The sequence below is a fragment of the Pipistrellus hanaki genome (genome assembly GCF_964339955.1).
Source record: "Pipistrellus hanaki genome assembly, chromosome: 16".
Classification (NCBI taxonomy): Eukaryota; Metazoa; Chordata; class Mammalia; order Chiroptera; family Vespertilionidae; genus Pipistrellus; species Pipistrellus hanaki.
Window position 1 is genome coordinate 3800248 of NC_140518.1, and position 23360 is coordinate 3823607.

A 23360-nucleotide genomic window follows, 5' to 3' on the forward strand; every position below is an offset into this window, starting at 1 on the left:
AGGGCACCTGCCAAGGTTGGGGGTTCAATCCCCAGTGTGGATGTGTAGGAGGCAGCCAAACAATGATTCTTCCTCATCATTAGTGTTGTTTGGGTTCTCTCTCTCTCTCTCTCTCTCTCTCTCTCTCTCTCTCTCTCTCTCTCTCTCTTTCTCCCCCTCTCCGAAATCAATAAAAATATATTTTTTTTCAAAAAAAGGGAAAGGGTCCCTGGGGAAAATAACCAGAATACAATATCATACCTGAAGACTGACTGAATAATGCTTTCTGAATAACATCAACTATTTGACACATTTTAAGCAGGAGAGCCTTGTCATGTGACTTACGGTCAGGACCTAAGGAGGCACCCTGACTGGCTGGCCGGTGCAGGACGGACTTGCAGGCTGGAGAAGTGGAGGCAGCGAGTCAGGAGGCTCTGGAGGAGGTCCAGGCAAGACTTGGCGGAGGCCGGGCCCGGGCAGAGGCAGAGGCCATGGAGGGAAGTGCAGATGGTGGGTCTGTTTGGGAGGCGGGCTTGGTGATGGATGGAGCACGAAAGAGGAGAGAGGGAAGATGCCACGGATGGTCCTCAGGCTCCATTCTGAGCATCCAGGAGGCCGGAGGTGCCACGAACTGAGATGTGGGCCCTGGGGAAGCCGTGGGGGAATGGGGACAGGAGAAGGGCGAGGGAGAGTGCGGCATGAAGGGTCTCTCTCCACTCTGTGAGTTTGCCCAGAGAGGTGATGAGCGAGGTGCCTGCTACACTCCCTGCCCCCACTGCTCCTCTTCCTCCCCTGAACCGCCGTCCCCTCCTGCCCGTCCTGCCCGTCCTGCCCCTCCTTCTCCTCCTTCTCCTCCTTCTTCTCCTGCTCCTCCTCCTCCTCCCACCTTCATACCTCGGTGCCCTTGCAACTCGACCTGGGAGCCGGAGGCCTCTATAAACACTTCGCAAGCTGAGTCATTAGACCAGAGAAGCAGAGAAGCCATCCGGTTTCCCAGGAGGGCCCCATACTATCTGTGGACAGCCAGGGGATTCGTGCGCATTTGAAGAGTTGCTTTTTTAAAATATATTTTTTTATTGATTTCAGAGAAGAAGGGAGAGGGAGAGGAAGATAGAAATACCAACAAAGGGAGAGAATCATTGACGGGCTGCCTCCCGCATGTCCCCTACTGGGGATCGAGCCCGCAACCCTGGGCATGTGCCCTTGACCAGAATCGAACCCGGGACCCTTCAGTCCACAGGCTGATGCTCTATCCACTGAGCCAGACCAGCTAGGGCTGAAGCGTGGGTTTTGCCCTCTTAAGCCCCTGTGATGCCTCCACATGCTGGCCCTGAACAGTCTTCTCTGAAATAGTTTCATGAGGTGAGTGTGAAAGGAGAATGGTGGGTTTTTCAGACATTACGACAATTGCATTGACAATTGTGCCCCAAACTGGCCTGAATATAAGAAGGACATAGAGGAGGCACAGGCTTGTGCCACCCACGCAGTGTCTTTGGGTGAAATAGGAGATTTCTACCCCATTCTACTTCTCCTTGGGCAGATGCAGCCCCTGGCACATGACATTGAAGGTAGACACTATCTTGGTGAAAAGGATAAAAAGGTCTTCCCATCTATCAATGGTGCCACCCCTTACCCATCTGTCCCCCGGCCATGGCAGCAAAGCAACCAGTCCCAGGGGCACTGTGCTTTGTCCTTGCCTGCCGTCGCCGAGTTGAGGAGCACATCGCCGCAGTCACGTGATTTGGTGCTCTGTCTTGGCGGTGGGTAGGTGGGCCCCAGGAGGAGGGACTGGGGCAGGAACTGGGTGGCTTCCGTAGATCAACATGGGACAGAATAGCCTTGGATGTGGCCCGGTTTGAGCCGAGCCCTTAGAAAAGGGCAGGAGAGGGAGATCATCTAAGATGAGGGTATCCTCTCGCGCTTCATCAGTGGGAGAAGGCAGCACCCAGGGGACATGAACGCTAAGGAAAAAGCATGATCCCGAAAGGCCACAATGGCCAGCCCCAGCCAGTATTGCCAAAGGCACCACAGAATGAAGGCCGAGAGACTTTTCAGAAAACTTCTTTTGCCAAGACAGTTTGGCTCAATGGATAGAGCGTCGGCCTGCAGACTGAGGGGTGTCAGGTTCGATTCTGGTCAAGGGCATGTACCTTGGTTGCAGGCACATCCCCAGTGGGAGGTGTGCAAGAGGCAGCTGATCGATGATTCTCTCATCGATGTTTCTAATTCTCTCCCTTCCTCTCTGTGAAAAATCAATAAAATATATTTTTAAAAAGGAAAAAAAGAAAACTTTTTTTTTTTTTTCAGAGCAGTAAGACTGCAAGAGGCTAAGGTAGGGAGGTATATAAAGAAGCAGAGGGTACAGCCTGTTTTGCATGAACTCAAGAAATTTGGCAGGAAAAGCGGGATTAGAGCTGGAAGAGGCATCAGGGTCAAGCTGGAAGCGTTCACAGGTCGGGAACACCTGCTTCCATGCAAAGCTGTTACAAAAAGAGCGAGTGGGAAGGAAGAGACTGAACGTCCCAGAGAGCAGCAGGGACGTTCAGGATCCCTGGAGACCCAGAGAGTTTATTACCTTGGAGACAAGAAACACCTGGTTTCTAAGCCTGGAGAGGTGGGGGGATGGCTCTGGGACCGATGCCATGGTAAGTGATGACTCCTCCTCATGCAGCCTTAATCAGGTAAAGCAAATATGAGGTGAGAGTGAATTAAAGGGCGTGTCTTAAAGTGTCATGTGCATACACATCCCCGTGATTCTGGTTCAGTAGTTTTGCGGTGAGGCCTGGGAACCTGTGTTTCTAACAAGTTCCAAGCAACACCCATGCTGCTGTCCTTCCTGCACATTATACAACTACCGAGAGTCCTGGGAAGTGGTAGCAGAGAGATCACTTTCCGGAGAACGGGAAGTGATCAAAAGCCTCCCCAGGGAAGCTTCCTCCAGGAGAATGAAGATCCAAGTCTCTGGAATGCCAGGGCTCCCAAAGCAGGATGAATGAAAAAAGTATCAACCGAGAGGCATCCCGGGAAAATTTCAGAACAAGGACAAGAGGTTCTCTCCAGAGCCGAGCAGCAGCTTGTCTGCAAAGCTCAGAGGATAAAACTGGGATCATAGGTTTTATCAGAAACACATGGGCTCAAACACCTGCCGTGTTCCGAGGGAAGATGATTTTGAATCTGGAATTTTATATACCCAGCCAAACTGTCCCTCCAGCGAGAAGAGGGAAGCACAGCTTGTTTAACAAGAACCGTGGGGCTGTTTCTCATATCGTCCCTCTCCATGGGTCTACTGACATCATGGCAGCCTAAAATCCAGTAAAAGCAAAGCATTAAAATTGATGAAGTTCGGGCTATAGACCTGTCTTATCAAGAGGAAGTAAAGAGTTGAAGAAAATAGAGGGAGTCGGGGGTTGGGGGAGATGAGGTATAGTGGTTTAGGAATGAGGGAGAAGGTGAAGTCATCCATAAGAGAAAAGGAGAGGCCAATGGCAGAGACTTGGAACAGTGGATTCCCTGTAACAAGAGGCCTGTCCCATCCAGAATGGAGGAGCGGTGGTCCTATTTTTTTTTTTTGAGTCATCTTTAGGTGGAATTCAGAGTTCAATTAAGATAGGGAGGGAGAAGCTTGACAAGGCCGTGGTCCAAGCCAGCAACTGCCAAAGATGGGGAGGGAGTAGTGTGGATAAAGATCATGGAAGCTGCCAGTCCACAGAGGTCTGTTCAGGCAGACAGAGCAGACCTGACATTGGCGGGGCCCAGGGTTAAAGCAAGTGGTACCAGTGAACCAGGCTGGTCTTCTGCACCCAGGACAGGAGTATGTGTTACCTGGACTGCTCTTCAACATGTATGAAGTCCTGCTGTGTGTGACTGTCAACCGGATAAAAGCCAGCTGCAGGGCTGCGAGGGCCATCTTGAATCCTAAACTGTGTGCAGTCCCTCGCTGGAGAGACAGTTTGGCTGGATATATAAAATTCCAGGTTCAAAATCATCTTCCCTCAGAACACGGCAGGCGTTTGAGCCCATGTGTTTCCGATAAAACCTATGATCCCAGTATTATCCTCTGAGCTTTGCAGATAATCTGCTGCTCAGCTCTGGAGAAAACCTCTTATTTTTGTTGTGAACATTTCCCAGGATGCCACTGGGTTGATATTTCTTTATTCATCCTGCTTAGAGAGACCTTTCATTCCAGAGGGATTCAGGTAAATATAGGAGGACAGCTGATCATCGTGCCTGAGGTATAATGGTCAGGCTGGCCGTGTACCCTCAGAATCCCCTTTCAGGCACGGGACTACTTGCTTTCATTTTCTTCAAGAGCAAGAGTTGGGCCGAAACCGGTGTGACTCAGTGGGTAGAGCGTCGGTCTGAGGAGTGAAAGGTCCCAGGTTTGATTCTGGTCAGGGGCATGTACGTTGATTGCGGGCACATCCCCAGTCGGGGGTGTGCAAGAGGCAGCTGGTCGATGTTTCTCTCTCATCGACATTTCTAGCTCTCTATCTCTCTCCCTTCCTCTCTGTAAAAAAATCAATAATATATATATATATATATATATATATATATATATATATATATATATATATATTTTAAAAAGAGTTGGCACACTTTTTTCTGTAAAGGGCAGATAGCTAATATTTAAAATCTCTCTGACACCACCCAGCTCTTGTCCACCCTTGCATGTTCTAAAAAATGCCTCCCTCTCATCCTAAGCATGGCTAGACTTTGGTCTTTGGATGTAAGTTGAATCACGTTGGATGTGCAGTGGCCTTTCGGAATTATGGAGTGTAAACTTTTATCAAGAGCCCCTAAGCCCGCCTAACTCCACCATGGCGCAACTGAGGATGTTAATTGAATAATTGGCGAGAAGTGTCCTGCCTGAAACTTGTGCCACTTGTCCATTTAAATAGCTCTGCAAAAGCCTCCCTTTTTAGAAATTAGGTGAATGTGCATGGTTGCATATGTTGCAGATATTAGTCAAAGACTGGGTTAATTTTCAGGGAGCTGTGAAGGTTTGTTGTAAACACAAATATCGGAAAACACACACACACACACACGTGAGGTGTAAATAGCTTAATTTGCAAGGTCAGTGGCAGGAAAGACACAGTAATGAAATCGAAAGGCTGTTCACACTTCATTTATACTTTCCTGCTGCTTTGATTTCATTGGGCATATGCCATTGCGTGGTCTGGTTTGGGTTCTTTTATACGCACAGAGCCAAACAGGCAGAGATCCCTGCCTTCAAGTTGCTTCCATTCTGGTGGGAGAAGCGGGCAATCAGTGAACAAGCAGAACCTGTAGTAGATCAGAGGGCGGTGACCGTGATAAAGAAAGTCCAAAGTAAGGGGGGGGAGGGGCAAACTGTGTGTGTGTGTGTGTGTGTGTGTGTGTGTGTGTACATGCACATGTGTTCCCATGGGATGGTGAGTCAACAGTATGAGTTGATGGAGTGGGGTTGCTTTTTCAACGCGATTGACAGGGAGGCCTCCCTGGCCAGGTACCATTTAAACAGAAACACGGTGAAGGTGAAGGAATGAGCCACGTGGACACTTGGGAGGAAGGGCATTTCAGGGCCAGGGATGGGCAAGAGCCAAGCCCGGAGGCAGGCCTGTGTGTGCCGTGGCGACAGACCAGCCAGCAGGCGAGGGTGGCTGAAGCCGTCTGTGCCCAGTCGGAGGTATTTGCGCCTGTAGGTGAGAGAGGCCGCCTTGGATGGCTCTGAAACTCAGACCCGCCGTTCCCTCTGACACTAAGCAGATTCCGTAAACCCCGCTCCAGTTAGAGTTCATGGCTCTGCGATTCTGAATGGCCCTACAGGATTCTAAATCCTTGTCCAATTTAAAGATCAATGTCTTGGCCATCTAGAGTCGGGCTTCTCCGTGGTGCTTCTATACTTCACTGTAGACACAAGGACGTTCATGAATAAAAGGCGTGCTGGTGTTTGTTTTGCTTTTTCTGGAACTACCACAAAGTACACACTCTGTCCCAACCAACTTCCTCCTTCCTGGACCTTCTGGCAGTGTTTGTTAACAGCGCCCTCTCCTGTCCATCTCTAACACTGCGTTTCTCCACTGGGGTGGGTTGTCCCCCTGAGGCGGGGAGCCCAGGGTTCAGCGTGGCTGAGCCTGGCCCAGATACAGACGATGCCCACGCTGCCTCATGCTTTCACTCCCTCCCCCAGGCGAGCCTGCATGGAGCAGTTTTGTTGTTTAAAAACACTGTCTCCTGTGGTGTGTTAACCTCTCTTCTCTCCGGCTCGCAGCTGGCTCCCGGCCAGCAAGCCGTTGCACATTTCTGCATGAGTATCGGTGGGTTCCTGCTCCGTTTCTCTGTGTACGTTTTCCTTTATTCCTGGAGCTTTGGTGAGCAAAAGCAGAAAGGACACAGAAGATGGAACCTCCGTTCTTGTAGGTATCTCCCAGCCGATCGGATCCCAGAGCGTGGAGGCCAGGAGCTGAAGGAACGAAATACATGAACATAGATATGCACTTAGGTCCTTCCCCGGTTAGGGAAAGTAAATTATCATAGTAATTGAGGATGGGGTGGAACCTGGATCAGGGAACCGCTAAACCATATCCTTCCAAAATTTGTAAATTAAGCCCTATCCTTCCCCACCTCCATTCCAGTAAGCCGGTATTTGGAGACGGGGTCTTTGATAGGTCGTTGGGTTTAGATGAGGTCATAAGGGTGGGGCCCCATAGTAAGATTAGTGCCCTTTTTAAGACAAACAAGAGAGACCAGAGCTCTCCCACTTTCTCCGCCTTGTGAAGACACAGCAAGAAAGTAGCCATCATCTACACACCAGGAAGGAAGCCTTCCCCAAGAGCTGAAAAGGCCAACACCTCGATCTGGGACTTCCCAGCCTCCGGAACGGGGAGAAATAAATTTCCGTGGTATTTTGTTATGGCAGGCTGAGCTGACTGGACAGGGACCTGGGGCCTCTCTATTTTTATTTTCCAATGGAGATTAATAAACCACTTCTATCTAGTCTACGGCTCCCCTTTTTCCATCTTTAAAACAGAACAAAATGAAAGGAGAATGCCATTAATCATTTACTGGGAGCCGTGTTTCAAGGCAATTAGGTGTCTGCGTTCCCTTCAGGGGAGCGGAGATGGCCCTGCTGAACTCTCTGCTCTGGGGGGCCCTTGTCCAGCCCCCTCCCTTTGGAAACCCCGAGAGCTGCCTGGGAGGAATAAAATTCCGGGGGGGGGAGGCGGTGGTAGGGAGCATTTTGCCCTGAAATCCCATCATTGAACGGCCACTTCAATCCCGACTCTTTTTCTTTTCTTTTCTTAATAAATACACTTTTTATTGATTTTAGAGAGGAAGGGAGAGGGAGAGGGAGAAACATCAATGATGAGAGAGAATCATGGATCAGCTGCCTCCTACACGCCCCACCCTGGGGATCGAGCCCACAACCCAGGTATGTGCCCTGACCCAGAATCAGACTGTGACCTCCTGGTCCATAGGTCGACGCTCAACCGCTGAGCCACACCAGCTGGGCCTGCCTCTTTTTCTAGCCTCTCTTTCATCTTCCTTCCAGACTGAGTCACGTCCGATCCTTTCCCCTTCTGGATGATCACACGTTCTGCCTCCTCATCCTCAGCAAAGGAACCAGGGAGTGGGCCTCGAGGCGGAGGGCCGCTGCTGGCACAGGTTGGGAAGCCGGGGACAGGGGGCGAGGGTGTGGGGACAGGATGGGCACAGGGAGTGGACACACGTGTCTGTGCCACTGCCGCCTGCCTGGCCCCTGCCGGGGACTCCCAGGCCTGACCCTGAGGCGGGACGCTCTGTTCTGGCTGCTGTTGCACGGGAGGTGAAAACACAGAAAAAGATATACAATAACCCCATTGAGAAGCTGATTCTGCCCTGCGCACCCTCTGGTGTCTGCGTGAGAAACGGGGCAGAGGACTGGTGTGCTGCTAGGACCTCGGGGTCAGGAGGAGCAGGGCCTTCTGTGATACCAGCAGGTCCATCCGCCGCCCTGGGTTTTGTGTTCTCACTCTTGCCTGGCACGTGGCGAGATGCACCGCCTGCCCTGAGCACCCTGGCAGGGCCCTGCAGCCTCTCTCGCTCTCCCATCGGCTCCGTGTGCAGGATGGGAGGCGGGAGAGCGGGCCTGTTGAAGTTCGGGGGGGAAGGGGGGGATTTTGAACCAAATCGTCTGCCTGGAAGAGGAGAAGGGGAGGGAGGGGGAAGCAGACGGATCCAGTCCTTACCTTCTATTTGAAATGAATCGTGTTACTCTCTGCCCCTGCGCACCCCTTCCCCCCATTGCCCCACCCCGACACACACACACACACCTGGAATTTCCGGGGTGAGATGTATGGTCAGGGCATCTCTAGGATGAAGAGCCTTCTGCAAAGGGGGTAGAGGGAGATGGGGTAGGAATGAGGGAGAGACCCAGACCCTGCCCTCAGCTTCCCACGGGGGCTGTAGGCACAGTCTCAGAGCAGAAGGAGCAGGATTGCAACAGGGAGGCAGAGCGGAGCCTGCGAAAGCCACCCAGCCTCCCTCCCCCCAATATGGCACCCACCGTAACTGCACCGACCACAGCCTCTAATTACCCGCGGGTGGCAGGGATGAGGTCATGGTGTCTGTGAGTAACTGCCAGTAATGAGCCCCTCTCCCCGCGGCCGGCTCCCTGCTCAGCCTCCGCCTGGGCCCCAGGAACTCGGAAAAGAAGCAGCACCAGCGAGTCCCCGTCCTGAGCGTGTGCACTCCGGGCTGAGCCCAGGGAGGGCCCGAGCGCCCTCTCCTCCAGCCCCCGGGACGGAGGTGGCGGTGCTGTCTGCTCCGTAGCATGCTGGCACCCCTGGTCATTTCCAGCACAAAAGGCAACCTCCGCCCTCTCCGGAGCCCCTGGTTGGGCCCTGGCCCGGCCTTTTGGGGATTAAACCCCCAGAAGAAGGCGCTGGGCCTACCCCTGGTGGTGCAACCAACCGCGTCTCAACCTCACAAAGAGAAAAGCGCCTTCGGAGCCCCGAGGGCACTCCGCTCAGACCCCTGGGAGTCTGGGATGGGACGGGAGGGGGATGGGACCCTCCGAGCCTTTGGGCAGTTGTGTAATGTGACTCCCACCCTCTGAGGCCGGAGACTCAGCCTTCCTGCTGCTCTGCTGGCTGAGGAGGAGGACAGCTTCCTGGCAAACCGGCTCTCAGGCCCCCTCTGTGAGCAAAGAGTGAAACAGCAGCCCGTGGCCGAAGCTGCTCTGCAGGGTCTGGGAGACCTGAGCTCCCAGCCGTTGGTTAGAGCACCTGGGGGGGGGGGGAGTGGAGGGGGGCACAGAGCCTGAGGTCATAGCCGGGCATCCCTAAGCACCTGGCAATGGTGTGTAGCCACCAAGAGGTGGGAGGGCTGGCCACACCGAGGCCAGCTGCCCCCAGAAAAGCCCTCTCCTTACCACCCGCCCGCCAGCCAGAAGGCTCGGCCTGGGATGGAGCGCACACAGGTGGTCTCAGGGGGGACATCGCAAAACGCTGTTTGAACGAGGTGATTGAAGAACCGCCGGGAAGGCAGGCAGGCAGGCAGGCTGGCTTCCTGGCCTTGTTCAGAAAATGCCCACAGTTGTTTTTCCGAGGCAGGCGGAATGAGCGTATAAAAGTAATGAGATGTTCGCGGAGGCTGTGTCCATTCTGCAGGGTATACCCTCCGGGGCAGACAGGGCCGCAGGGAGCGAGGAGGCAGCGCTGGGGCAAGAGGCAGCGGTTGGTCTCGGCCGGCAGGGCCCACTCCTCCCAGCGCCTCGGCCGGCAGAGAGCCAGGGGCCCGGGGAGAGATGTAATTTCTTTTAAAATCAGAAGACATAAATGAAGTTTTAGTTGAAGAAAATATTTCAGCATGTAATATTAATATATCTGTCTGTATGCCAATGCTCATCCAATATTATATATATAATTTTTTTTTTTAATGGGAGAAGGAATTCAGGGAAGGGAACCAGGCTGGTGCCCAGGAAAGTTGAACTGGGCCCTGCAACCCGGAGCTTTGCATGGGGGTGCCGGCTGCTCACCCCTCTGGGCCACAGGGCAGGAACTCCCTGTCCCCTTCTGGGGCTGCCTTTTCCCTCCTGCCCTTTGCAAACAGAGCTCAGAAGAAAACAAAGACAGCATCGCTCTTGGCACCCGCGTCCCTGCTCAGCCATCTGTAAGTCCCCGGCCTGCCTTTTGTCCGGCACTCTGCCCTGAGCGCTTCCAGACTTTTGAAAACCTGGCCCGGGGAGAAACTCTAGCCCACCAGCAGACGAACCCTCTTTTCTCAGCATACTCCCCACCTCTGTCCTCACTAGGAGAAGGGTGCTGGGTTCCTGGCTGCGGGAGGGAGTGGGGACCAGAGGAGGCCCGGGAGGGAGGCGTGCAGGAGGGCGGGGATGGGGCTGGGGCGCACCCGTGCGTCCTCCTTCTGGCGAGAGGCTGGCAGTGCTGCCCCCCGGCGGGTCCCGGAGACACAGATGTTTCATGTGTGTGCGGGGCTCGCTCCCGGGCCGGCTGGGGCCGCCGCCCCTCCTCCCCGCGCCGCGCAGGCGGCTCTCCAGCCGCGGCCACTGGGTAGCGCTCGGCCCTCCTCTCCGCGCCGCCGCCTCCGCCTCCCTCCGCCGCGCTCGTCCCCGGCTCCGCTGCCCCCGCAGCTCCGGCAGCTCCGGCAGCTCGGGCTCGGCGCAGGCGGGAGCCGTTCACCCCGGAGCCCGGGAAACGGAGGCGGCGGATCGGCGAGCGGCGGCGGCGGCTGGCGAGGCGGGAGGCGGCGGATCCGCCGAGGCCGCTGCTCCCGGAGCCGGCGCGGGTGGCGAGCGCCGGGCGGCGGAGGAGGCGCCGCGCCCCCGGAGCCGGGGCTGCCCGCCGGGTCCTCGGATCGTCTCGCCGGGCGCTCCAGGGCCAGGGCGCGGCGGCGGAGGGCGGACCGGCCGCTCTCCATCCTCCCGGCGGCGGCGGGAGGCTCCGCGCGGGGCGGGCGCCGGCGGCCACAGCCCGGGTCCCCGCGCCCCGCGGCCGTGCCCGCCGCCCGGGTGCCGGTGCGGGGGGCTGCGCGCCGGGCCGCGGGCCCCGCAAACTTTGCTGCCGCCCGGGTGCCGGGCCGAGGGCGCGCGCGGGCCCAGCGCCCCCCGGGGGGAAGGACCGAGAGTGCCCGGATTGAGCGCCGGGGCCGCGGAGCAGACAGACCGGGGGACGGCTCGGCCCCGGCAGATGCCGCCCGCGAAGTTGGAGAGAAGAAAACTTGAGCTCCGGGGAGATCCGGGCCGCGATGCCCGCCTCGCCCCCCGGGACCCGCGGCCCTGAAGGAGCCCCCGCGGCCGCCGCGCGCCGCTGCAGCCCGGCCCCCGGGGCCCGGCGCCCGGAGCCGCGGTGACTGCGCCGCCCGGAGGGACGACCCGGCAGCCAGGGGGCGGGAGCGGCGGGCGGGGGGCGGCAACGTGGCCGCGGGAGGAAGTTTCCGCAAGTTTGTCCTCTCATTGCGGGGCCCGGCCAGCGACCCGGCCGGCCGAGCTGCCCAGGCCTCCCCGCCGGGCAGGCGAAGTCGGAGTCAGGGTTCTCGGGGAGGACGAAGGCGCCCCGAGTCCCAGAGCGCCGCGGCTTTGTCGGCTTCTCTCTCTCTCTGCTCCCCCATCGCCTTCGGGGCGCGCCGCGAGGAGGCTCGAACTCGGACAGAAGAGGACTGGGGGGCTTCGGGGTCCCCGGGGCTGCCCATCCCGGGCCCAGACCGCCCCCCCCCCGGGCCAGAGAGCCACCTAGACTGTCTCCCCCCGGGACGATGGCGGGGTGCCGGACCCCCCGGGATTATAACGGTGCGGAGGACCCCCCACGCCCCCGCGCCCTGTGGGGGCTGCTGATCTGGACTCTGCTGGCCCTGCGCGGGATCCCCCCGGCCGGAGCGCAAGGTAGGAGGGCCGCCCCCACGCGGGGATGGATGGGGAGGGGGTGCGGGGCAGGAGCTGCTGGCCTCGAGAGGGCCCCCTCGACACCCGGCTTCACCCGGGCAGAGCTCTCTCCAGGGAGTTCCGGGAGTTTGGGGCTCTCCTTTGGGGCAGTGTTTCTGAGACTTGTGGCTTCTGAAGGAGGGGAGGTCAGGTCCGTGCTGGGAGGCTGGGAGGCTGCCTGGGGAAGCCTGAAAGAGCCTTAGATGAGTTTTGTTTTTTTGTGGTTTTTTGGGGGGCGGAGGTCGGCTACTCCCCACACCCGCTATGGGGTACCCCATTGGGCCCACGAGGGAGGGGCTCAGCGCCTGGCTCTCCCCAGACCCTCAGGTCCGGCTCCCGGTTCCCGCTCGGTGTCAGCGGAGGGCAGGACCCTGCCTGGCAGGTGCCGGCGCCCCAGGGCCGGGGAGTGGCCAGGGAAGGCGGCGGGAAGGAGCCCAAGGCGGGTGCTGGGTGCCCGGTGGCAGCCCTGGAGGGAGGTGGACAGGCCTGGCCACGGATGGAGCCCGCGCCGGGCTGCCTGGCCGCCTGGCCAGGGGCTGGGGCTGGGGCTGGGGCTGGGGCTTGGGTTCGGGCTGGGAGCCCAGGGCCTGGTTCAACCCCGGACCCGCAAGGGAGAGGTGCCCAGCGAGTGTCTGAGGCCCCCTACCCTCCCCCTTTATCCACCCCCCACCCCCCAGGCACAGGGCTCCTGCCGTGGCTTCAGCTCAGCTGGCCGCTCAATTGTCTGCAGCCGCCGCTCTGACCCGGAGCAGCCTCTGTGGGCGGAGAAGGGCTGGTGGGCTTTGGGCGGTGGGCGTGTTAGGAAGGATGAGGAGGTGTGACCCGCACCCTCCCCCCCCCACCCCCAAGAGGGCGGGTGCCCCAATGTCCTCCCAGCCCCTGGCAGGTCCCAGAAGGAGAGGGCGGCTGCACCGGCGCTCCCTTGCTTTCGGGGTTCACAGCGGCGCCTGCTGGGGGCAGAGGGAGACAAGCCTGGACTGAGCGCCAGGACTGGGGGCTTAGCTGCCCCTCTCTCCGGAGCCTGAGGGCGCCTGCCCCTCCTCCCTCCCCTCCAGGGTGCTCACCTGCCCCTGCTGCAGCCTCCAGAGGGGCCCCTCTTACCTCTGGGGTTGCTGAGCAGCGAGGGGGAGGGAGAGGGAGAATGGGGGGGGGGGGCACCTCAGGGCACCCAGAGTCAACCCAGCCCGAGAGCCAAGATCAAAGAGATGAAAGTAACCAGCCCTCACGGGGCGGAGGGGCGGGTTTTACAAGGTAATTTACGTTAAAGCACTTAGAAATGTTGTTAACGGGCCCTGCAAATGTAAGGTAATAAAAGTTATGATTATTTTTACGATCTTCATAAAATCTCCCAGCAAGCAGGACCTCAGAGGTCGGCGCATTCTGGGAGCCATTTAACAGATGGGAAGACTGAGGCTCCCGGGGCGTGAAGTGACTTGGACCAGGGCTGCGGGGAGATGTGGGGGCAGGGGCAGGGTCCCAAGCCCCTCTGGCCCTGGTGCCAGGACCCTCCCGGGCTGGGGTGGGTTGGTGGGGTCCCGGGAGGGCTGTGAGGCTGCTGGAGAGGAGGGGCCACCTCCCAGATTGGCTCTGAGATGCCAGGGGGGTTCCCAGCCGAAAGCCAGGAAGGACTCGGAGCTGGGTGTCAGCCTCTGGCTGGACACTTGAACTTCATCTCTGCACAGACCCCGGCAATGGCAGATGTCCCTGGCCAGGTGGCCCCCTTGTTTCTGTCCCATCCAGGCCCCAGGCCCGTAGACCTCCACCCCTGTCCCCTCCACCTCTGTCCCCTCCACCCCTGCTCCCTCCACCCCTGTCCCCTCCTCCCCTGTCCCCTCCACTCCTGTCCCCTCCTCCCCTCTCCCCTCCTCCCCTGTCCCCTCCTCCCCTACCCCTCCACCCCTGTCCCCTCCACCCCTGTCCCCTCCACCCCTGCCCCCTCCACCCCTGTCCCCTCCTCCCCTGTCCCCTCCTCCCCTGTCCCCTCCACTCCTGTCCCCTCCTCCCCTCTCCCCTCCTCTCCTGTCCCCTCCACCCCGTCCCCTCCTCCCCTGCCCCCTCCACCCCTGCCCCCTCCACCCCTGTCCCCTCCTCCCCTGTCCCCTCCTCCCCTGTCCCCTCCTCCCCTGTCCCCTCCTCCCCTCTCCCCTCCTCCCCTGTCCCCTTCATTCCTGTCCCCTCCTCCCCTCTCCCCTCCTCTCCTGACCCCTCCTCCCCTCTCCCCTCTTCCCCTGTCCCCTCCTCCCCTACCCCTCCACCCCTGCCCCCTCCTCCCGAGGTCAGGATGCCAGCGTCCTGCTGGAGGCCAGGACGCCTCCTGGCCCTGTGCCTCCTCGGGGAGGGGCGCGCCTGTCAGAGCCCTGAAGGTCCCTTTGATTGATTCACTCCAGCTCCCTCCACTCCTCCTGTTTGCAGCCCAGGTCCCCTGCGGCTCCATTTGTGTTCTCTGGTCTGAGAGAGTGTTTTCTACCCCCCTGAGCACCCTCCATCCTTTTGTAACCCCAGCCGCAAACTGTGCAGGGGATTGTGGGAACTTGGTCCCAGCCCAGGTTTGGGGGCAATGCTGTATGTGGGGGGGGGGGGGGGAGGGGCAGGGGCAAGCCAAGGACTGGGGGGTGGGGGAGCTTTCTTATCTGCTTTGGGGCTAGAGAGTGGAGTGTCTCCTTAAGTGTGAGTCGTGTCCTATCGTGGCGCTAACCCTTGGGGCGGCTGAGGCCACAGCCCTGGGTGTCCCTCTGAGCCCACCAGCCGCATTCTCCAATCGTGGCACAGCGAGGGACCGAGCTGTGGTCCTCCCTGGGGCCAGGCCTCCCCTGGGTCACTGCCAGACCTTCTGTAGCCCCAGCCTCGTGCTCCCCAGGGGCTGGCCCCGGGCGACACCACCTCCTCAGACCTCAGCCGCCACCGGGCCACTTTCCCTTCAGGCGGATGTCACACAATTCACACTTATTCCCAGGCCCGGTGAGCGCGGCGTGGTAGAGAGAGCAGAGACCACCGGGGCGGGAGGGTTCGCCTGGCACACAGACAGTGCTGACGGCGGGGTCATCGTCGGTGTGATTATCAGTGTCTTCGCCCTCTAAGCCCAGGTCCACGGGGAGGGGCTCCGGGCCGCCCACCAGCCAGGCCTCAGATGCCTTTTTCTCCCTCGAGACCCTTCCTTCCCTTCCTTCGGTGGCTGCAGGGCTGTGTCTCACGTGGCCGTGTCTCACGTGGCCGTGTCTCACGTGGCCGTGTCTCACGTGGCCGTGTCTCACGTGGCCGTCCAGTCCCGCCGGCCTCGGGGGCCTTGGCCTTCGCAGCTTGGGTCCCGCAGGTGGGCATCCCATGGAGGCTGGCAAGAGGGCGGTCGCTGCCCAGCCAGCTGGTCTAGAGGGTTCTTTCAGGAGTACAGTGCCTGGGCGAGGGCACGGGAGGCAGTGTGAGCTGAGCGCTGAGTGAGCCGGGCCGCGGGGGCCCTGGGCGGAGGGCCGGGCAGCCCCGGCTCTGGAGGCTCCGGAGGGAGAAAGTTGAGCGCGGCGAGCTAATCACAATGAAAAGCCAAACGGCACGCGGGGGAGCGGGATGAAGGTTTAATTACATGGTGTGGCGAGGCTGTAATTATTAATTACCGACAGCAAAAAATAACTTATTGATCAGGGCCTCTTGCTAATTACCATGAGGCCGAGTGTCATGCTTGCCTGGGGCTCGGCTGGTTGGTGTCAAAAAGCCTCACGCGAGGGCGGGCCGGGGGCGTCCCCTGATCCCCGTGTCCCCTTCTTCCGGGCCCGAGAGGGGGCTCTCCACCCCGCACCCCCAGGGTGCCCTTGGCTTCAGCTGGGGGCGGTTCTGGAACGTGCTGGCTGTGGTTCAAGGAGAGACACAGCGTGGTGCTGCCGTTCGCTCAGCACCTCCCTGCCCGGGCCGAACAGACTCAGGACCCCCGGCCAGGGTCCGAGCCTGCACCTGCCTCAGACACCCCCTCTTTCCTGCGTTTGCTCGGCAAACATTTATCGACCGCCTCTGCCCTCGTCCTCTCTCTCCTGGAAGGCGGGCGGGGGGCCGGGAGCAAGGCTCCAGCAGGGAAGGGAGCTGGGAAAGGGGCCAAGTCCTCCAGAGCAGCCCTCTGTTTGCACAGCCCGCACGGCCGGCTCTAAAGGGATGTGCTAAACGGCACCGGCATGCGCTTGACTTTGGACCGCGGGGCAGTCGGCTGGCCGGTGAAGGAGAATGAGCCCGCGCTCCGTCCGTCCGCAGGGCTCACATGATGAATCCGAGCGTCTGACTCGAAAGGAACAGGAAACGCCACCACCCAGGGCCGTCCTCTGCCCACCAGCGTGGCGCAAGGCGCCGGTCGCCCGCCATCTGCTTGGATGCCCCCGGTGACGGAGGCCTCACTACCTGGCGAGACAAGCTGGATGTGAGACAGCTGTGCTCGGGGTTGCTGAGGAAGCTGGCCTCCCTGGGGCGGGTGACCCCAGGGTTTGGCTGCCGTCGGAGGGGCTCTCTGATTGGCCGGAATCTCCCTCCCCATCCCTCTGACTCCGGGGAGGCAGGACACTGAGCTGGAATCGATGTGGGGTGTTAGGGTGCTGCCTGCGGGGTTTCCGGCCCGGCTCCCCCAGGGGCACATTGCCACCGCCGCCAGCCTAACGCGGCGGGGATTAGTCATCCTAACGTGGGGCCTTCGGATGCCAATAGCAGCACACCGGCCAGCGGCGCCCGCCGGCAGCGCCCCACGGCCTCGGGCGGAAAGGAAAACACGCCGGGCTGCCCAGACATCCTGGCCGCTCCTGTCCTCCGCCCCCACCGGGAGGAGGCAGTGCCCGCTCAGTGGTGAGCTATGGCTGTTTTCCATCCGTAAGATGAGGAAATAGTTAAATATAATTGTCTCTACCTTCTTCTTCTTTTTTTTTTTTTTTAATATATTTTATTGAATTTTTTACAGAGAGGAAAGGAGAGGGATAGTGAGCTAGAAACATCGATGAGAGAGAAACATCGACCAGCTGCCTCCTGCATACCCCCTACCTGGGATGTGCCCACAACCAAGGTACATGCCCTTGACCGGAATCGAACCTGGGACCTTTCAGTCCGCAGACCGACGCTCTGTCTACTGAGCCAAACCGGTTTTGGCAAGTGTCTCTACCTTCTAAAAGTTGGGTGTGTTTTTTTTGTTTTGTTTTATGTTAAATAAGATTATCCCAGTCCCCTTTTAAATACTCCTACGTGTTTATAATGTGTTGCGGCCACAAAGTATGAGGGTGCCATCATCCACACCCCTTCCCTCCCCAACGTGTGGGTAAACTGAGGCTCAGCGTGATGAACCGCCCAAGACCCCTCCCTCGGCCAGAACGTTGAAAGGTTGGGATGTGAACCCAGGGCTCCATGGCCTCCACACGGGTCATCTTCCCGTGGGTCCGGGATGCCCTCGGCCTCACGCATCCGTCACTGGTGTCTCCCCACAGAGGGACGCGCGGACAGCCATGCTGGCCGCCGACCTGGGCTGGGGCAGGGGAGGTGGCAGGGTTTGGACATAACCCAGGAATTCCGGGTCCTCCTGGCTCTTGCCTCCACCTGGGTCGGTGTCCTCCGTGGGCCTTAGGCTGGCAGAGTTCAAGAGGTCAGGACCGGAACCCCTCCTGCCTCTGCTCCTCTCCCTTCCCCTTGCCCTCCCCGGGGCTGGGGTGACCTGGAGATGTTTGGGTGTCTGCTGAGGTCACCCAGGGCATCCATGACTGGCTTGCTGGTGTCTGAGCCACACACGGTGTCTTCTGCTCTGAAGGGGGTGGGATGGAAAAGCAGGAAGCTGCCGGTGGGTGACCCAGCGAGGTGGTGAGGATTTGATGATGTGATGATAAGGGGAGGAAATGTTGGCCATAACTCAGTCTATTTGGGGGATTCGGCTTCTGGGGTGGACACAGGTGACTCTCACAGGCCTGTGGGAGCCAGGACCGGGACCCTCCCTGCAGGGCACCGCTGTGGACGTGCAGACGTGCAGATGAGGGAGGCAGTTGTCCTGTTCAGAGTCGGAGGGATGGTCAGAAACACGGCCTAACGCAGTGGGCATCCGTGAGTCTGCGTCCAGGCTGTGAAAGCAGAATGTGCCCTCGGAGGGCCCTGGTGGGAGGTCAGCACAGCCTCTGAGGAGCCTGAAACAGGGTTCAAATCCTGCTTGTCGTTGACTGCGTGGGTGACCTTGAGCCGACCTGTGTCTCGGTTTCTTCATCTGTAAAATGGGGACAAGCGGGTGGTGACAGGGTTTAATGAGCTGTGCTGAGCATTTAGGACAGCAGTCCCTGTACAGGGAGCACTGGGTGAGCGTGTGTCACTGTCCGGATTGCCCTCTTGGGTCTGGGCAGCAAGGCCAGCTTTGCCATTTGACTGGTGCCCCGTCTTCAAACGCCTCCGCTCCCTTTCCCTCTCATCGACCTGCACCCCCACTTCCACTATTGGGGACTTATTTGGCTTAGGGGTACCTGGCTCTAGCTTAACATGCACCCATGACGCAGAGCACCCACAGAGGCAGCTGTTTCCAGCTCTGCCGGCCTCACATGCGTGTTTCTACTGGGTCCTTCCATACACCCTCACGTCTGCAGGTCTCTCTCACAGACATCTCCTCTTCCCTTCGCCCCCACCCAGGGAGCAGCGGGGCCAGCAGGCAGGAGCACTATTAACCTTATTAGCATAGAAGTTCAGGAAGATTGAGTCACTTGCCAGGGTCATGTTCCATGTCAGAGAGAGTGAGCGCAGGTCAACTGCCGCTGAGGCCGTTGCTTTCGATCCAGACGCCCACCTCCTGGAATGAGGGGCTCGCCGGGCTGGTCCGGGACTTGGGAACGGTCTCATGTGGCCACAGGCTCCTCCGCAGCTTGGGTGGGGCTCAGGGTGCAGCCCGAGGGCCTCTCTCTATCGAAGGGAACTCGGAGCCCTCTCTTGGGGCCCCATCTGCTGTCCCACAGGGTCTGGCCCACGGGATCGGAAGGCTGAGACCTCTCCTGGCCGGCTTCCCCGGCTTGCTCCCCGACGGCTGTGGTGTCCGCACCAAGCCCTGCACCCCCTCCACTCCCACTGCCATTGGCACCCTCCCCTCCTCTCCCCCGCTAGCCCTTCCCCCAGGACCAGGGCGGCCGTGCTTCCTCCCATGGTCTGGGTGTCTCATTTGCCACTTTGGCCTTGTTGATGCTGAATTATCTTAGAATGTCTGTGTGACGGATTTCTTTAATTAGAAACTCTTTGAGTTTAGATAATAACCCTTCATCAACAGGGATGGAGGTATTAGACATAAATTATCGTTCCCAATTAACAGGCTTCACCCGTTAACGGAGGGTCCCACTGGGAGAAGAGTGACGGTGGAGAGCAGGTAGCAGGCTTGGATGCTGGGTGGATCTCGGAAGCCAGGACTGATTCTCCTTGGGTCCCTTTACCACCACCCCCCCCAAACCTTAACCCCCCCACCCCCGGGAAATGTGAGGCATCATTATAGCATTTCCAAGCTCTTCCTGGTGGACTTCAGTGATGGAGGAGGTAGACCTGTACCCTGGGGGATCTGGCCACCCAACCTGAAGCTGTCCGCCACCCACACTGCCTTTTCCTGTTTAATATTTTACTATTTAAATACCTGGAATTTTGCATTCCATCCTTTAGTCTGTCTGAAATCTATTCTAACACACAGAGGATATGTTATTTTTAACATGTGTATTGGTTTTTAGAGAGGAAGGGAGAGGGGAGAGAGAAAAACATCAATGTGAGAGGGAAACATCGATCTGCTGCCTCCTGCACATCCCCAACTGGGGATCGAGCCCACAACCCAGGCATGTGCCCTGACCGAGGAGTGAACCAGCAACCTTTTGGTGCACAGGACAACGCCTAACCAACCGAGCCACACCCGCCAGGGCCACACAGAGGCTATTGTAAAGCCAGTTAGTGCTGCGAGAAGATGTGGAGTTTCTGCCCCTTGGCTTCCTGGACCTCCAGGGATAGATGTCAAAACTCGGTTTTGAAAGACTCGAATGATATGATCTCTTGAGTCACATCACATTTAAGAGTCTAAGATACTTTGCACACAGATATATATACTAGAGGCCTGATGCACAAAATTCGTGCACTGGGGGGTAGGGGGAGTGCTCAGCCCAGCCTGCACCTTCTCACAGTCCAGGAGCCCTCGGGGGATGTCCAACTGACCACTTAAGCCCCTCGTGGGCCTAAGCTGTCAGTTGGACATCCTTAGTGCTGTCACGGAGGCGGGAGAGGCTCACCAGCTGTGAGCCCAGGTCACGGCATCTGGCTGAGCGGTGTTCCCCGTGTGGGAGCACACTGACCACCAGGGAAGCTCCTGCATTGAGCATCTGCCCCTTGGTGGTCAGTGCGTGCCATAGCGACCGGTTGTTCTGCCTTCCAGTTGATTTGCATATTAGCCTTTTATTATATAGGATAATTTCAGCCATTTGTACTTAGATTTTTCTATCATCTTTTGCACACATACTCCCCCCTCCCCCAAATGCAGTTGTGTCCCCAACATAATTGACCCGGGGCCTCCATAGCCATCTACCTTGACTGGTCTATGGCAGTGCCTTCAAGGGTGAGGGTGTGCGGGTAAGGCTGTCTGCCCCTCCCTAGGGGACCCTGCTGCTGGGGTGGTTGGCATTTTCTGGGTCCTCTCTTCACTCAGCCAGTCTGCTCCGTACCATTAGGGAGCCTGTCCCTGGACCACACCATTGCATTGTGACCGAAGGAGTTGGGGCCTGAAGACTCCCCTGGCGGGCAGTGTCTGGCCCCGTGATAACGATGCCCCCTGCAGGGGGCCTTTTGCATGAGCGGGCGGGTGCCTTCCAGGAGAGCTGGGGTGACGGAAGGCATCCTCGGGCCAAGCAGGGCCTTCGCTTCCCTGCAGCAGCTCCAGCAGCCGGAGCTCCGTGCCCTGCCCGTGCAGCACTAACCACACGTTCTAGGTCATCGGTTTCGCCCCGCCCGATGCCTCTTGAGGCTCTGAGCTCCCAGAAGCAGACTCCGTGCCCTCCCAGGCCCCGGCGGCGGCCGCCTTCCCCAGCACCGTGGACGCCTCTCGCTGTCCTGACTCAAGGACTCGGCGCCCGGTCTGTCGGAGGAAATGCTGCTGACGGTGCCTGGCGCTCCCGCCTCCCCGCTCAGTCAACCTTGAAGACTCCTCCCCGTGGGCAGCCTGCACGCGGGCTCTGCCCAGCTGCGGCCGCTCAGCCAAGTGGCCCTTGACCTCCTCCTCTGGAGCCCCTTGTCCCGTCCCCGGCAGAGGGAGTGGAGGCGGGGAGGGGAGCCGGCGGGCAGGCCATCGGGGCCGGCGCTGCCGAGGAGGGCGGAGGGGAGTTCGAGGGGGCGCTGCCCCCAGCTCATTATCCGGCTGCTGTGCATCGCCGGATGAAAGACGGTTGTTGTCAGGACGGCGGTAAACACGCGGCTGTCAGTGCTGATGTGATTGCACTAATGAAGAGAAGTCGGCCCGGGCGGGAGCGGCCGTTCCCGGCTCCGGCTCCAGCTCTGGGCTTCTGGAGAGATCTGTCCAGGGTCCCCTCTCCCTGCCCCGGGAGGACGGAGGTCTGGATGTCGGGAGAAGAGAGGTGTTGGCCCATAGCCCTGTCCTAAGGCCTTGGTGGATGAAGAACAGAGAAGGTGCTGGGAACCTCCAGGAAAGAGGGACGTGGTTTGGCCGCAGGGCGGGAGGGAGGCTGTGGCAGGTGGCCCGGGGCAGCCGGGGCCTTCGGCAGAGACGTGGACGGGCCGGAGGGCCACTGTGCTTTGACGGCTCGGCTGCCTCTCCCTGCCCTGGCGGAGCGCTGCCTTCGGGAGGCGCAGGGAGGAACACAGGCTCATTGTCCGCAGCCCCTGCCTGCACCTCGCGCCACCTCGCCGCCGGTGTTAAGATGTAGTGTCCATCCAGCAACTCGGAATGTCCAGTCCAGGGTGTGGGGACCGGGCCTTGAACTCCAGCTCGTCTTGCCCCTCAGCTGGGGAAGAGCTCAAGGGGCCCTCGGGAAGAGCTCAAGGGGCCCTCGTCTTGCCCCTCAGCTGGGGGTTCAGGAAGCAGAGACGTGCCTCCGAGAGGCGGGTGGAGGGGGTAAGGGGGGTAGTCCCATCGTGGTGCCAGGGATTTGGCTCCTGGGGAGTGGAGGAAGCTGAGTGATGGAGGGGTGCCATTGCAGCTGGGGCCTCGGGGGCACATTCTCGGCCTCCATTATCCATCCACACGTTTGGGTGAGTTCGGAGCTCCTGGCAGAAGCTCCCTCAGCCAGTGACAACTCCATTCCTGCCCTTCATCGCCCAGGAAGGAGGCCTCCGGGCTGGAATCTTGATTGCTTTTAAGAAATGACATTGAGCCTGGCCGGTGTGGCTCAGCGGTTGAGTGTCCACCCACGAACCAAGAGGTCTCAGGTTAGATGCCTGGCCAGGGCACATGCTTGGTTGCGGGCTGGATCCCTAGTAGGGGACGTGCAGGAAGCAGCTGATGGATAATGTTCTTCATGGATGTTCTGTTCTCTACCCCTCTCCCTTCCTCTATCTCTAAAAGTCACTCCAATATAATAAAACGCTAATATGCAAATTGTCCCCTGGACCGGGAATTCAACTGGGAGTTTAACCTGACCTGTGCACGAATTCATGCACCAAGTCTCTAGTAAAAAAAAAAACCAAAAAACATATTTATAGGACAGTGTGAAAGAAGCTAAGAGATGGTGGGAACCAGTGATGGGGGTCCAGAGGGGTCACCTGAGAGGCTGCTCGGAGGAGGCTTCCCAGAGAAGGTGACCTTGAAGCTGTGGTCATGTAGGATGGTGGAGCCCTGCCTTCCTTGGGGAACACTAGGGGCTTTGGTTTTGGGGTGCCATAATGCGCTGTATATGTTTAAAGCGTACAACGTGGTCATTTTGGACAGGCACACGTGTATGTGTGTGTGTAACACCTGAAATTACCACCAAAATCAGGATAACGTATCCATCGCCACCCAGTGCTTCCTGTGTCCTCCCTAACCCTTCCCTGCTTTTTCCTTCCCTTTCCTCTTCTCTTTGTCAATGGATATCCAATGGTCCCAGCGATGTTTTTAAGAAAACAGTCCGTTCGCCGCTGAATTACCTCTGCACCCGTCTTGGAAGTCAACTGTCTGTAAATATACATGTGGGTCTATTTCTGGGCACTCGGCGGCAGCTTCATTTGTTTGTCTGTCTGTCTGTGCACGCCATCTTGGTTACTGTTGCTTTCTGGAAAGACTTGAAACCGGGTAGCTGCCGATGGCTTCCTGGCTTCTTCCTAGCGTTGCTGGGGCCGTGCTGGGGCCTGTGCGCTTCCAGATCGGTTTAGGAATCAGTTCCTGTCTTCAGAATCCGTTTACTGTTCGGAATGAATTTTAGAATTCGATTCCCCCCCTTCCCCCCCCCAAAAAAAAGCTCCTGCTGGGATTTCCGGCCGGGATCGCACTGACTATGGAGGCGAAAATGAGCACGCCCATCCTGACGGCGTCGAGTCTCCCCTGCCCGTTGTTCAGCGC

General features: G+C 58.7%; 1 protein-coding gene across 2 annotated transcripts in view; it reads left to right on the top strand.

Moving 5' to 3' along the window:
* Positions 1-10582: 10582 nt before the first annotated feature.
* SDK2 (sidekick cell adhesion molecule 2) overlaps positions 10583-23360 on the top strand; it is a 186274-nt gene continuing 173496 nt past the window's right edge. For both annotated transcript variants that reach the window (XM_084862127.1, XM_084862128.1), the window contains exon 1: positions 10583-11839. In XM_084862127.1, coding sequence (XP_084718253.1) covers positions 11713-11839 — 127 coding nt within the window. In that variant the 5' untranslated portion in view covers positions 10583-11712. The remainder of the gene's footprint in view (positions 11840-23360) is intronic.